This window comes from Nicotiana tabacum, chromosome 21 (genome assembly GCF_000715075.1).
Source record: "Nicotiana tabacum cultivar K326 chromosome 21, ASM71507v2, whole genome shotgun sequence".
Lineage (NCBI taxonomy): Eukaryota > Viridiplantae > Streptophyta > Magnoliopsida > Solanales > Solanaceae > Nicotiana > Nicotiana tabacum.
This window is the reverse complement of record NC_134100.1, coordinates 87,442,455-87,457,630: the sequence shown is the minus strand read 5'-3', so window position 1 is coordinate 87,457,630 and position 15,176 is coordinate 87,442,455. Positions and strand designations below refer to the sequence as shown.

Below are 15,176 nucleotides of genomic sequence, written 5' to 3'. Positions count from 1 at the left end.
CGGTCGTGCATGTCATGTCCGGGAAGAGTCCTATTTTTCTAAGAAAAGGGTACTTTTGTTCGTTTTTATTTTGGGGGCGGATTTAATACCCCAAAACACCATTTTGACACACTTTTAACATACTTAGACCTAGGGAAGCTTAGGAGAAGAAGGAGAAGCAAGAGCACAAGAATTTCATTCATCCTTCCTCATTCAAATCCGGGTTTGGATTGTATTTATATTTTTCCCTATTTTATTTCATTTGTGAAGAACTCCTCCATGTTTATGGAGTAGAACCTTTTGGGTTTTGATGGATTTGGTGTATTGATGGCTGTTTGTGGATTATAACTCTATATTTATGTATTTGAATCATTTTTGGAAGATTTAATTATTGCATCTATGCTCACTTGTTCTTGTAATCGAAAGGGGCATAACTTGTGATATATTTATGTTATTGGTTGAGTTCATTGATTCTTCTAAGCAATCAAAAGAGGCTAGTTCAATCCTTGATTAAAACTAGTTAGGAGAATAATCGAAAGGGATTCTCCTAAAGACCAATCCATTGTGAATTCTTGCATATCTTCACCGAGCTTAAATTGGTTCATATTGTGAGGTTGAGACTTAATCGAGAGAGGAGTTTCTACTAAACATTTATACTGACAATTAAGTGAATTCGAAAGACTCACTTGAATATTAGAAGTGAATTATTTAGAGTTAGATCCCGAACAAATATCTTGCACCTATCATATCAACCCATATTTTCTCCCATTGATAACTCTCTTTCTTACCTTTGTTGCGATTGTCATTAGTCAATAGCTGTAGATTTTAGATTATTAATTATATAAACCTCAACTGTTGATCCTCGTGAATAGCAATCTAGCTACAAACTACGATAATACTGTTTAAATCCAATCCCTGTGGACACGATATTATACTATACTATCTTTGACTAGCGAGTACAATTTAAGTGTGTGTTGTGCGCTCGTCAAATTTGGGCATCGTTGCCGGGGATTGGAAATCAATGGTGTTTGAAGTAGTTTGTAGTGCTAATTCAGGAATTAGCTTTTAATTTTTTATTTTTTTTATTTTAGTTTGTTTGGTTAACTTCTCTTCAAGATTCTTTTTCTGTTGAAGAAATCTTGAAGTGCATATTCTTGTTATTGAAATCTAAATGATGTGAAGATGGAGTACAACCAGCCTAAGAAAATAGTTGAAGAGTAAGAAGTTGAACATGGCAGCGATCTGCTATGTGTTTTAAATACGGTGAAAATCATCTATGGGTTTATTGTCAAGCAGGTAGGTATTCTTCCTATGGTTCATCTTTTGAACACTCTCACTTTGTCTCTAGCCCGTACAGGTATGAGGATTCACATGGGTACAATTCTGACTCTGGTTGGGATGAATACCCTTATTATGACTGGAATGAAAGCGAAGTGAGATAACCACCTCAAGCTGAGAATGGTAGTTTAGAAGAGCTTATGTACAAGTTCATAAATAAGGTGGAAGAGAGATTTACACAAGATGGTGAAGCCATTAACAACCTAACAATGCAAGTGGGTCAAATAATAAGTATACTTTCAGAAAGCTCATTGCATTGTCATGGTGAATATATGGAGGAGATACCCGGTAAGAATGAGCCTACCCGAGATGATGAACATCTACAGAGAGAGTTGTCCACTCTGCAAGAGGACTCTGTTTCAACTGAAATGATTGAAAATGAGGCTTTGGTTGATTATGAAACAATACAAGAAGAGTTCAACCCCCCCATCCACCTATCCATAATTGCAATTTTTAGTAGAAGAAAATGTGGAACAAATGGTCTTTGACTTACTAGAGAAGTGCTCACATGACCTTTCCTCTTTATTTTTTTACTTTAAACTTGATCATGTGGATTTTGTTTATGGTAATTTAGAGGAATATGCATGGATTAATTTTGTAAATGAATGCAGAAACAAGTTAAGGATAATCCTACAAGAACAATCCTCCGCTCAAAATGAGGCCAAGAAAGAAATAAAAGAGCGGGTCTTTCAAATATCCCTAAAGGACTTTGGCCTGATGAGCTCCATAATGAATCCCGAGGAGCGAAATCAAAAAATGCATTCAGAATTAGGGGTGGAGTTCACAAGTTCTCGAAAGCGAAAAAAGTCCAGGGGAGTTTTCTTTATCTCTTGCTTTTTATTTTTGTGTCATGGGGACATGCCACAATTTAAAGTGTAGGGTGGGGATGTAAATATGTAATTAACTGTTGTTTTCGTTTCTTGTGTGTGTTTTCGTTTCTTTTGATTGAAAATTTTAAATTAATATATATATATTTTCTTTTTTTTTCCTTTCTTTTCTTTAGGTAGTATAATAAATTTTTCTTTGTGCCGCAGTTTTTTTTCAAGGGTTTTATTTGAACCGGGTGTAGTTAATATTTTTTAGGAGTAGAAAACTTTGTGCTGTGATTTTAAATGAAAGCAATATCTCTTGACTTCATTATGCCTTGAGCATAATAAGTACTTTAGTTGTGACGCTTAGGCTCAGTTTTTGACTCTTGTATAAGCACCTTAACTTGTACGATCTTAACTTTGATTAGAGTGTCTTGATGAGTCCGATTCCGAGTGAGTTATGTGCCATATGTGTGAGGTTTCGTGCATTCTTTGTATTGCATTTGATGTCTAGAACTTGCCCCGTGTGTTTGCAAAGCGAAATAGTAATTTTATTCAGTCTTGAAAGTGATATAGACGTTTCTTTGTTGATCCAGATATATGTATTTACCCACCAAATTGTTATTTATCTTATTTAACCCCATTTGAGCCTATAATCTTGTTTCTTTGGCAACCACGTTACAAGCCTTACCCATTTGTTTGAATTGACCATCTATTTGAACCATTTACATCTCGTGAGCACTTGAAATTATATGAATTGTAAAAGTTGAAGTGTGGGGTGGTTGGTTTGGCTTTTGAGTGGAATTATTGAACTAAGGAGAAATGTGCACTATTTTGAAAAAGAAAGAGCCACTTGAATTGAAAAAGAAAGAAAAAAATAAGTGTATGATTGTGAAAAATATTCCTTGATAGTGGTTACTTGATGTAATTGTGCTTAAAGAAGTAGGAAGTTAATGTATATTGATATGAAGGTGGAGTTATGGTTTGACATAAGTGTGGGGTTTTGAACGGTCAATTGTATGTATTAAAGTGCTCTGGGAGGTGTAGTCAATATATCCAAATGTATCATACCCGTCCCGCAGCCTACATTACAACCAATTAAAGTCCTACTTGATCCTTGACTGAATAAGCTCAATTAATAGAGTAGTACACTACGGGAAAGCTTATGGTACATCTTTTGTTGCACGTGAATGTTATTCTGAGAGTGAGAGAATTCTTCCTATCTTGAGTTCCTAATTATTCTTAAACTTTATTGTTTGTGGAACTACTCTCTATTCTTGTGTGAGGGCACTTGATTCATGAAGGAATGGTAATGTCATTGACCTCTATGTTAGAATAAGTGAGCAGGTTGTGAAAAATGCGTGGTGTTGTTTAATCAACTCTTGAGGCGAGGATATTACAGTCATGTGCTTAATCTTTTCTAATATTCTTGGTGTGATGAGTTAGGAGAGTTGTTTATAAAGGTCATGTCTTTATGAAGTGTAGCTGATTGCTGGAGGACGAGAAATGGTTTAAGTGTGTGGTATTGATGGTAGGCTATAATCCCGTGTTTTAGTCGCTTATTGCACTCTAATTCACTACACTTTTCTTATGTTGAGCTTTAATTAGGCGTGTTTTGCACTTATTGTGTGTTTTATGCTCTATAGGAGTAATTCCGAGCTATATAGATGCCGTGGCATGAATTCATACTATTTTGGAGCTTTGAAGTATGAGTAAAAGCCCAAGGATTAAGTAGGAATCGAGTTCGGGGATCAACGGATGATAGTGGAATGAAACGAAGAATCAAGCAGGCATACTGTATAGTATCCAGTAAAATGTACATAACCTTTTGCTCGGAACTCCGTTTGGACTCCACAATATATCATTGGAAATATATTTAAAAGAGCTACAAATTTCATGTTTTACACTTTCTCAAATTCCCAACTTTTATAATCCAAGTGTGCGGTCGCGCACTTGGGGAAGAATGGTATGCAAAGTGCGCGACCAGGTGCGCGGTCGCGCATGTCCTGTCCGGGAAGAGTCCTATTTCGCTAAGAAAAGGGTATTTTCGTCCGTTTTCATTTTGGGGGCGGATTTAATACCCCAAAACACCATTTTTGACACACTTTTGACATACCTTAGACCTAGGGAAGCTTAGGAGAAGAAGGAGAAGCAAGAGCATAAGGATTTTATCCATCCTTCCTCACTTAAATCCGGGTTTGGATTATATTTATGTTTTCCTCTATTTTTGTTTCATTTGTGAAGAACTCCTCCATGTCTATGGAATAGAACCTTTTAGGTTTTGATGGATTTGGTGTATTGATGGTTGTTTATGAATTATAACTCTATATTTATGTATTTGAATAGTTTTTGGAAGATTCAATTACATCTATGTTCACTTGTTCTTGTAATCGAAAGAGGCATAACTTGTGATATATTTGTACTATATTGTTGGTTGAGTTCATAGATTCTTCTAAGTAATCGAAAGAGGCTAGTTGAATCCTTGATTAAACCTAGGTAGGAGGATAATCGAAAGGGGTTATCCTAAAGACCAATCCATTACGAATTTTTGCATATCTTCACCGAGCTTAAATTGGTTCATATTGTAAGGTTGAGACTTAATCGAGAGAGGAGATTCTACTAAACATTTGTACAGATAATTAAGTGAATTCGAAAGACTCACTCGAACATTAGAAGTGAATTATCTAGAATTAGATCCCAAACAATTATCCTGCACCTATCCTATCAACCCATATTTTCTCCCATTGATAACTCCATTTCTTACCTTTGTTGCGATTGTCATTAGTCAATAGCTGTAGATTTTAGATTACTAATTATATAAACCTCAACTTTTGATCTTCCTGAATAGCAATCTAGCTACAAACTACGATAATACTGTTTAAATCCAATCCTTGTGGATACGATATTATACTATATTATCTTTGATTAGCGAGCACAATAATGTAACGACCTGGCCGGTCGTTTTGAATATTACAACTCTGTTTCCCCATTTGCTTCTCAAATTGTACTTTACAGTTGTTGTGTGAATTGCCGGAGTAATTGGTTCGGGTCCAGTGAGGTTTTTAAAGGAATTGAAACACTTAGTTCCAAGGTTTAAAACTTAAGTTAAAATAGTGACCGGATGCGGACTTATGTGTAAACGATCTCAGATTCGAATTTTGATAATTCTAATAGCTCCGTATGGTGATTTTGGACTTAGGAGCATGTACGAAAAATTATTCGGAGGTCCGTAGTGGAATCTGGCTTAAATTGCCGAAAGTTGAATTTTCGAAAAGTTTGACCGGGGGTTTGACTTTTTGATATCGGGGTTGGAATCCGATTTCGGAAATTTGAATAGGTCTGTAGTGTGAAATCTGACTTGTGTGCAAAATTTGAGGTCAATCGGACGTGATTTGATAGGTTTCGGCGTCGTTTGTAGAATTTGGAAATTTATTAGGCTTGAATCCGTGTGTAGTTCGTATTTTTGAGGTTGTTAGATATGATTTGAGGCCTCGAGTAGGTATGTATTATGTTATGGAACTTGTTGGTAAGTTTGAATGGGGACCCGAGGGCCTCAGGTGAGTTTCGGATGGTTAACGGATTGATTTTTGAATTTGGAAGACTGCTGGAACTGAAGCCTTCTGGTGTTATCGCACCTGCGAAAAAGTAGTCGCAGGTGCGAGCAGGGGTGCGCTGAAGCGAGGTGCGCATGTGCGGAAGATGCTTCGCAGGTGCGCAATCGCACCTGCGCGAGAAGGAGCGCAGATGCGGACAGAGGGCTTTGAGGCATTGGTCGCAGGTGCGAGGGAAAATTTCGCACCTGCGTGAGCGCAGATGCGGACGGATGCGCGCAGAAGCGAAAACTGGGCAGGCGAGTAGAGTCCGCAAATGCGACATTTTGCTCGCACAAACGAATACGTAGGTGCGCAAATCTTGTCCGCAGATGCGAAAATCGCTGGGGCAGAACCTTAAATTCGAGGGTTCAACAATTTTACCCATTTTCGGATTTTGGAGCTCGGGTTGGGCGATTTTGGAGAGAAAATTTTCCACGCAACTTGAGGTAAGTGTTCTTAACTCCCTTGTGATTATTTTCCATGAATTAATCTTCATATTTGGTGTAAGATTATTGAATCTTCAAGAGAAATAGAAGAAAATTTCTATAATGTCACAAAACGAATTTTTCAAGTTTAAATACCGATTTGGACTCGGATTTGAGTGAAATTAGTATGGTTGAACTTATAATTGGATGGGTTATCTTATTTTGTGAGTTTTGTCGAATTTCGAGATATGGGCCCCACAAGTGATTTTTGGGGCGTAATTTCGGATTTTATGGAAAATATTAGCGTTTTGATATGGAATTAATTCTTATAAATTGTGTGGACTGAGTCAAATTATTGTTACTAGATTCGAGCCGTTTGGAAGTTGATACATGCCGAATGAAATTTTTGGAGCATTGCTTAGCTTGCTCGACATTGGATTTGGCCTGTTCGAGGTAAGTAACTCTTATAATCTTGGAGTTGAGGGTATGAACCCTGAATATATGTATTTTGTGAATTGTTCGGAGGTGACGCACATGCTAGGTGACGGACGTGTGGGCGTGCACTATAGAAATTGTGACATAATTATTTATGTGGAATTTGTAGTTAAATAATCTTGGCATTTTCCATGCAGTTTTATGAGTTAAAGATATTGAGCTGAAAAGCATATTAAAAATCATGTTGAGGCTATGTGCCAGTATTATTGGGACCCCTAGAGGTCATATTGCTGTGAATTATTTATTTTAAATTTAAAATTCATACTCAGTCATTTTTATTTCATTGCATATCATATCTCAGTCTCTGTTGTTATTTATTGATACATCATATCATCATTTTGGGCTATTTTTCATGACATTATGAACCCGAGAGACTGGAAAGATTGATGACTAAGTGAGGCCGAGGGTCTGATTTGTGAGGATATTTATGGGATCGGGCTGCACGCCGTAGCATGTTGCATATTTATGGGATCGGACTACACGCCGCAACATGTTTGATATCGGCCGAGGGCCTGAGTGATTTATGCCATGATTAGGCTTGATATATCGCTTGGGCTGAAGGAGCCCCTCCGGAGTCTGTACACACCCCTAGTGAGCGCAGGTACCTACTGAGTGCGAGTGCCGAGTGCTGAGTGATTGGGAGGCAAGAGTGATTGTGAGGTATGCCCGAGTGGCACGAGTGACTGTGAGGTTTGCCCGAGGGGCTGTATATGAGTAATGTTCTGCCCGAGGGACTGTTTATGATTTTATCACTGAGTTGCATCGCATTGGCATGCACACATGACATACAGGCATAAAGATGTATCTTTCCTCATGCTGTACAACATCACATCATTCATGATTTCTCACATATTTTGACAGATGGGCATAGTGATGCATTTGTTTTACACGGGTTATCTGAAAGGAAAATGAAACATATTATTTATTATTGAAAAGATTTTTGGAGAAATTTATTGTTTTCAAACTATTCATATTATTGGCAACTTCGGCAAACGATTTCAGTTTTCACTGATGTATTTGAAAGAAAGAACTACTATTTTTGAAATCATTATTTGGATGAGTATTTTATCCCTGAGTTACTTCTGGTATTATTTGCTTTATGTTATTATGGATTGTTATGGACTATTGATTTTGGACCCGACCTTGGTGGAAGCTCGTCACTACTTTCAACCTACGACTAGGTTTGTTACTTACTCAATACATGGGGTCGGTTGTACTGATACTATACTTCTGCACATTGCGTGCAGATGTTGGCTGTTGTTGTTGCTGTGCTCGATGGTTGCGAGATTTGAAGATGTACCTACGTTCCTGTTGTAGCTGCCTCTTGTTCAGGGTAGCCTTAGATTTATAAAAGCTCTATTTATATATTATTCAAACAGACTGTGTATTTATTTTATTTCTGTTTTGTATACTCTATTCTTAGAAGATCATGATTTGTACTACCAGTTCTTGGGGATTGTATAAGATTAGGATCTTTATTCACTTAAATTGCTTTAATAATTATCATTAAAATTTGTTAGTTGATAATTGGCTTACCTAACGGGATGTGTTAGGTGCCATCATGACTAGTTGAATTTTGGGTCGTAACATTTTTGCGCTCGTCAAACGACAACAAGAAGAAGGACAACAACCTTTGAGAAGATCTGAAAGAGAGAAGGTGGAGTCCACGAGGTATCCTTCTTCAGAGTATATCCTCGTCACTGATGAGGGGGAGCTAGAGAATTTAAAGGAGGTGTTATCTCATCCGGAACAAATCCAGTGGATGGAAGCCATGCAAGAAGAGATGAATTCTCTACAGAAGAATGGCACGTACGAACTGGTTGAACTTCCAAAAGGCAACAGACCGCTCAAGTGCAAGTAGGTCTTTAAGCTCAAGAAAGATGAAAATGGCAAGCTGATCAGATACAAAACTCGATTTGTGGTAAAATGTTTCGAACAGAAGAAAGGTATTTATTTTTGATGAAATTTTCTCACCTGTTGTCAAAATAACTTATATTCGAACAATCTTAAACTTGGCAGCTAACCTAGATCTTGAAGTGGAGCAGTTGGATGCGTTAATGCATGGAGATTTGGAAGAAGAGATCTATATGGAGAAGCCAGAAAGTTTTGAAGTAAAGGCGAAGAAACACATGGTGTGCAAGTTGAATAATAGTCATTATGGGCTGAAACAAGCGCTAAGTCAGTGGTATAAGAAGTTTGACTTATTCATGAGAAGTGAAACGTACACAAAGACTTTTTCAGATTCATGTATATATTATAAGAAATTCGCTAACAATAACTTTATCATCTTGTTGTTATATGTGGATGACATGCTGATTGTAGGACAAGACAAGAAGTTGATTGCCAAGTTGAAGGACGATTTGTCCAAGTCATTTGACATGAAAGACTTGGGTCCAGCACGACAAATTCTAGTAATGGATATTGTCTGAGATAGGACAAATCAAAAGTTGTTGCTGTCACAAATGAAGTACACTGAATGTGTGCTTAAACGCTTCAACAAGATGAGGGCTAAACCAGTTAGCACATCTCTTGATAGTCATATGAAGTTAAACAAGACAATGTGTCCTACAACAAATGAAGATAGAGAAAGTATGGATAAAGTTCCATATCCCTTTTCCGTCGGGAGACTGATGTATGCAATAGTATGTATCAGACCTGATGTTGCTCATGATGTCGGTAATGTTAGCAAGTTTCTTGATAATCTCGGAGAAGAACATTGGGAAGTTGCGAAGTGGATATTTAGGTATATAAAAGGAACCTCAGATGAATACTTGTGTTTTGGGATATCAGATCCATTCTTGAAGGGCTATACCGATACTGATATGGCCGGTGATACTGATAATAGAAAATCCACTACCTGATATTTATTTACTTTTTCAGAGGGAGCTATATCATTGCAGTCTAAATTGCAGAAGTGCATTGCACTTTCAATAACTGAAGCAGAGTACATTGCCGCTACAGAAGCTGGCAATGAGATGGTATGGCTCAAGCAGTTTCTTCAAGAGCTGGAATTTCATCAAAAAGAGTATATCGTCTATTGTGACAGTTAAAGTGTAATAGACTTGAGCAAGAACACCATGTACAATGCAAGAACAAAGCATATCGATGTGAGATATCATTGGATTCGTGAGCAGGTCAAGAAGATTCACACGAGTAAAAATCTTGTGGATATATTGACCAAGGTAATACCAAGAGACAAGTTCGAGCTATGCAAAGAACTTGTCAGCATGAATTCTATATGAAAAACTGGAGATACCCCCTTCAGGTGCATGAGACTCGAAGGGGAGATTTTGGGGTCCATCCCATGAATGAGAAAGGAAGACCAACTTCCTTTGGCATAAAGTACCATGCTGCCAAATCTACAGGAAATGTGATTTGAGTTGTCGGATTTTTCATTGCTTTCACAAGGTGAAACTTTGACATTTACATTATGATGATGTCATCCATGATGCAAGTAAGGAGTATTGGATGTCTATAAATAAATAACTCCTGATTCAGTTAAAGATACACCAAACGGAGAGAAAGAGAGTGATTTACATAGTAAGAAGCAAAATACCCTATAAGGAAATATATAGAGAGTTTGAGCAATATTTGTAGTGAGGTGAAAAATCAAAAGAGGGTTATTTCTTTTGAGTGTGTAGTGGTATTGGAGTATTTTACTAGGTACCATAAATTGTAAAATCCTTGTTATTGTGAAATCAGTTGCTCCTCTCGGACCGTGATTTTTCCCTTATTCAGAAGGGTTTTTCACGTAAAAATCTCAGTGTCCTTGTTTCTCTTATTATTATTATTATTGTTGGTTACTGTATTTTAGTAATCCGTATTTATTACAATCATATACCGTGAATATTATTTCTGTGGGGATTTATTTTCCCAACATGCGGATCCGAAATTTTAATTTGGTAGGTGCAGTAGTCGGGTTTCAACTACAAAACCTATCACCTTGTTTGAGTTATACGATCATAATTCAATATTTTAACAATTTCAATGGATTTATATAGATAATTACGGGTCTAATCTAAAAGTTATGAGTTCAAACTTCAAACTTCAAATGAACCAGCAACTACTATATTGGATAAGCCCCTGAATGTCTATCAAGATCACATTACGCAACATGACTTCATGCGCATGAAAATTCAAATGATTTACTGTATGGAAATCTGCTAGAAATCTTTTTCTGCTATTAGAAAATTCCTCTCCGCTTTATTGAACTCTTCTCTCAGGCTAGAACTCACTCAATGACTACGAAAGAGATACCAAACAAAACAACATATTCATACAAATCTTACAGCCAAATTGGTTAACTGAAATTAAAGGAACATAAAAGTTTAAGTGTGTGGGAGAGGCAATGCAATAGAAAAATTAGGATATATGGCTGAGTACATAGAATCATATTTGAAAATAAAATGGATTTCCATTACATCGTGGACTGTGAAAAAAAAAATATGGATTTCCATTGTTGCGAGAGACTCACCAATATCACTAGACTGTACTAGTTTTAAGACTCATGATTTGGGTTTTGTTTTATCAGCTTTTCTTCTGGCTCTTCTCTCTCTAGAGCTAACATACTTGAATCCACCACTTTCTGATTCTTCTGCATCTTCAAAATCTCTAAATGATTTCTACACTTTCCCAAAATAGATGAAACATTAATAAACACAGAGTATTTTAAGTAAGTTATTAGAGTTCAAGAAAAGTATAATACCTCTCTAATCTCTGAAAAGCTGACTACATAAAATGTAACAGCTGCTGCTGCTATAATTCCCAGTACTGGAAGTCCTAATTGTTGAATTGCATCCATTCTTGTGCTTTTTTTTTATTTTTTTATTTTCACTCTTGAGCTTAAATTAGATATATTTCTTGTTTCCCTTTTTCTTCCTTTTTCTGATGATATAAGATAAGGTATTTGTACTCGTAGATAATGTTAGATAAGGACTTGTAATGGCCAAAAATCCACTTGTTATCCTAAAGAGACAAGTTCTCACATCCACACTTATTAACCGGGTAAATTTTCGGATGGTCACTCAATTTTAACTTTATTGTATTGAAGTCTTTAAATTATTTTCTGCAACGAAAAAAATACTCAATTTTATTTAATTATCACGACAGTCAATAAATTATTTTCTATAGCCAAAAAATTACTCAACTTTGCGTACATATTATATTAGAAAAATAACCTTGTTTTTCTCCTATTATCTTTTTTGTGATACTTGGATAAAGTTGAGTGATTTTTTTATTATAAAAAAATAATTTATTGGCTTTTATTTACTTACCTATATTTAAGTGACTTTTCCGTACAATAAATAATTTAGTGACTTTAAAGGGCAGTCTGGTGAACTAAGCTCCCGCTATGCGCAAGGTCCGGGGAAGGGCCGGACCATAAGAGTCTATTGTACGCAGTTTTACTCTGCATTTCTGCAAGAGACTGTTTCCACGGCTCGAACCCGTGACCTCCTGGTCTCATGACAGCAACTTTACCAGTTACGTCAGGCCTCTCCTTCAATTCAGTGACTTTATAGTAATAAAGTTAAGTTACTCTCTACGAAAATGAATGTTCATGTAACCCAACTCGTTTAGTTTGACCGATCCTACCCATTTGACACACCTAATTAATTAGTAATTCTTAACAATTGAAATTTATGTTTTGAACTTGTCATTGAATTCATAATCATTTTTGGTTATTGAATTCCCAATTAAATATTTATACATGTAATTTCCTAATACAAGTATAGGATTTTCGGAAAATATATTAAATCTGTCCGAACCCATATCTAATACGCTATCTCCATTCGGAATACTAGTAGGACCATGTTATGTGCAAGATTCAGGGTTCAGCTCCACTACTTCAAAGCATTCGTTCAATTTTGTTATGAAGATATGAAGTATACTTGAACCAATTATCTTTCTATTTTCTTGTTTTTTCTTGGAAAGTAAATGAAAAGTAACGTTCTTTATCAAAACAAACCGAAAATATAACTGAAACAAAGAAAGAAAAAAGAAATCCAAGCTCGGTAAAACAGTCTTCTATCAGTCCTTAGAAGCAAGCGTCCAACACACAGCAGCAACACAATGCAGCAAAACTGCAACATCATACCAATAATTTTGTTCACACATGAATTTTCTTGCTAAGATGAATTTAGAGTCCGTAGATTTAGAACGAATAATCAATAATCTTATTAACTATACATATAAATATATAGATAATTCAAATCGAAAGCAATGAATTCAATATCATCGATAAATAAACCCAAATTTTAAAGCCCTGTGATTTTTCTTTGAGTAACCTAACAAAAGCTATGTAAAATTTCACTTGATGGGATTTAAGGTTGTGGCTCTTGGCATTTGAATAACAACCTTATAGGCATGTTTTAGAAAAATAATTTTGAAAAGTTTATCTAGAAAATAATTTTTAGCTGAATTTATTTGGATAAGCAGTTATTTTGAAATCAGTAGAAATCATTTTCCAAACAACCTTTTTTTTGGTTTTCATAAAAAACTTTTTTGGCTGTCTAATGTAGCTAAACCTATTATAGGAGGTTAGTTCTTTTTACTCCTATCATATTACAAATAAAGCTCATTATAGAAATTTTTCTATAATTACCTTATAAGTATAATTGTGCTGTATTTCCTATACGCATATATAATATAGATTTACGGATTTAATATATATACACTTATCATTATCTTTTAACTGGTTGTAACATTATACTAGCAAACAACTATATAATAATTAATCAATACCAAAGAAACAAGAAAGCTATAATTATGATTAGGGTACTAAATTACCATCCTTTCCAGAAACCGTCGCCCCTGGTCTGAGTTTTGGCCGGAACGGAGGAATTTCCATGACCGTACTCTCCCGTCGGATAACCAGCCGGCGGCGGAGGAGCCACGTAAGCACCCTGAGTCTGCTGCGGATATGGACAAGCAGTCTCTGGTGGAGGATAAGTTCCTGAAAATTATTCAAGAAAACGTATTACAATCATACGCGGATCCAAATTTATGGGTTCTCAAGGAACCTCAAGTTAATATACTATAATAATGGGGTCCAGTACCGAAACTAGAAAATTTAATAAGGGTGTTCAAACCTTTGTCAGTGGGTTATGTAAGGGTGTTCAAAGTCTATTTTTAATCAATAACAAGTAATATTTTACCTTATACGGAGTATAATTTTCTGGCGAAGGATGATCAGTTGACCACCCTTGATGGAACGTAGCTTCGCCCCTCATGGGGTCAGAGGCGGATGTAGTGAACAACTAACATTTTTCAAAGTCTATTTTTAATCAATAACAAGTAATATTTTACCTTATACGGAGTATAATTTTCTGGCGAAGGATGATCAGTTGACCACCCTTGATGGAACGTAGCTTCGCCCCTCATGGGGTCAGAGGCGGATGTAGTGAACAACTAACATTTTTCAATTGAACTTATAACTTTCGACGCAGTGTAAAAATTTATTAAAATTGTAAAAATAGTGGATATGAACCCATAATTTTAAAAATATAATGGGTTCAATGCTAAAAACATTAAAAGTTGAACTCATAGGATTTAAATCCTGGATCCGCTTCTGAATGGGGTAAGTTATTTACGGATAATTAGTGAATTTCCTTAATTATATATATATCAGTAGCGGACCCAGAATTTTGTGCAAGCGGGTTCAATTTTAGAAGTATATAAATTTAGTAGTAAAATAGTAGTTATCAAGTGGGTTCAAATAAAATATTTATGATAAATTTACATAACTTTAATCTTAATTTATACATATACACAGTATTATTTTTTGTGAAGCAGGTTCAGTTGAACCCGCTGTCCACCACTTGGGTCCGCCACTGATATATATGTTGTATTATATGTATACAGTGTCTACATTGAAAGGGGGTCAACCGAACATCTTTCATCGAAAAATTATACTTTGTAATAAAAAATTATATTGAGTATATAGGTCAAAAATTATATTTTATATTCGAAAAATTTCTGATTTCGCCACTGTATGTAAATATATAGGGTGTATACGAAAGGCACGAGGCTCATCTAAACCAAAAGGTCGTGCTCTAGATTCGCTACTGATCACTATCTTCGACTGATCTACTAAAATCAAAATATGAAAGAGCGATAAAAATATAGGCGAATCCAAAATTTAAAATAAGTGGATTGAGAATGAGTATTATCTTAATTTAAGAAAAATCACCTTGAGACTGGTTGTTATTGTAGTTACTCATGCTCGAGAAAGGATGACAATAAGACGCTAAATATCAATAAAGAGAAGATGTTCTTCTTGGCAAAAATATATACATAAACTAGTTGGCTATGAATGTATATATAGATGTTGGAATAGGGATTTTAATTTTTCTTTTTGAAGAAAGATAAACAAGACAAGTGTTTGGATAGAATAAAGGAAAGATATTGTACGAGTAGAAGTTAACAATTAGAGTATAAAGCAAAAGAAAAACGCCAAATTGTTAAGGCTCTAAAGAATATGCAGGCCAAACGGCAAAACTACTACACTTCTTCCTTAATCTCAATTTAAAGTCGTTTTA

The 15,176-nt window shown here is 35.7% G+C and overlaps 1 protein-coding gene across 3 annotated transcripts; it reads right to left on the bottom strand.

The window, feature by feature from the left end:
• Positions 1-10,912: 10,912 nt before the first annotated feature.
• Positions 10,913-14,951, bottom strand: LOC107784188 (protein CYSTEINE-RICH TRANSMEMBRANE MODULE 4). 3 transcript variants are annotated; one of them, XM_016605269.2, is made up of 4 exons: positions 14,828-14,951; positions 13,426-13,591; positions 11,345-12,719; positions 10,913-11,261 (listed from the first exon to the last, which is right to left on the bottom strand). In XM_016605269.2, the coding sequence occupies exons 1-3, from the start codon at positions 14,856-14,858 to the stop codon at positions 12,674-12,676; spliced, it is 243 nt and encodes an 80-aa protein (XP_016460755.2). In that variant the 5' UTR covers positions 14,859-14,951; the 3' UTR covers positions 10,913-11,261; positions 11,345-12,673. The 3 variants fall into 3 exon arrangements, with proteins under 3 accessions (XP_016460755.2, XP_075098475.1, XP_075098474.1); XM_075242374.1 differs by having other exon boundaries at positions 10,913-11,233; XM_075242373.1 differs by having other exon boundaries at positions 11,223-11,266.
• Between the last annotated feature and the right edge of the window lie 225 nt (positions 14,952-15,176).

Bases quoted from the DNA above. Each gene is read 5' to 3' on its own strand.
- LOC107784188 (XM_016605269.2), bottom strand. From the start codon at position 14,858: ATGAGTAACTACAATAACAACCAGTCTCAAG. The intron at 13,592-14,827 runs GTGATTTTTCTT...AATAATTTTCAG, and splicing joins CAATAACAACCAGTCTCAAG to GAACTTATCCTCCACCAGAG. The intron at 12,720-13,425 runs GTAATTTAGTAC...ATGATGTTGCAG, and splicing joins GACGGTTTCTGGAAAGGATG to TTTTGCTGCATTGTGTTGCT.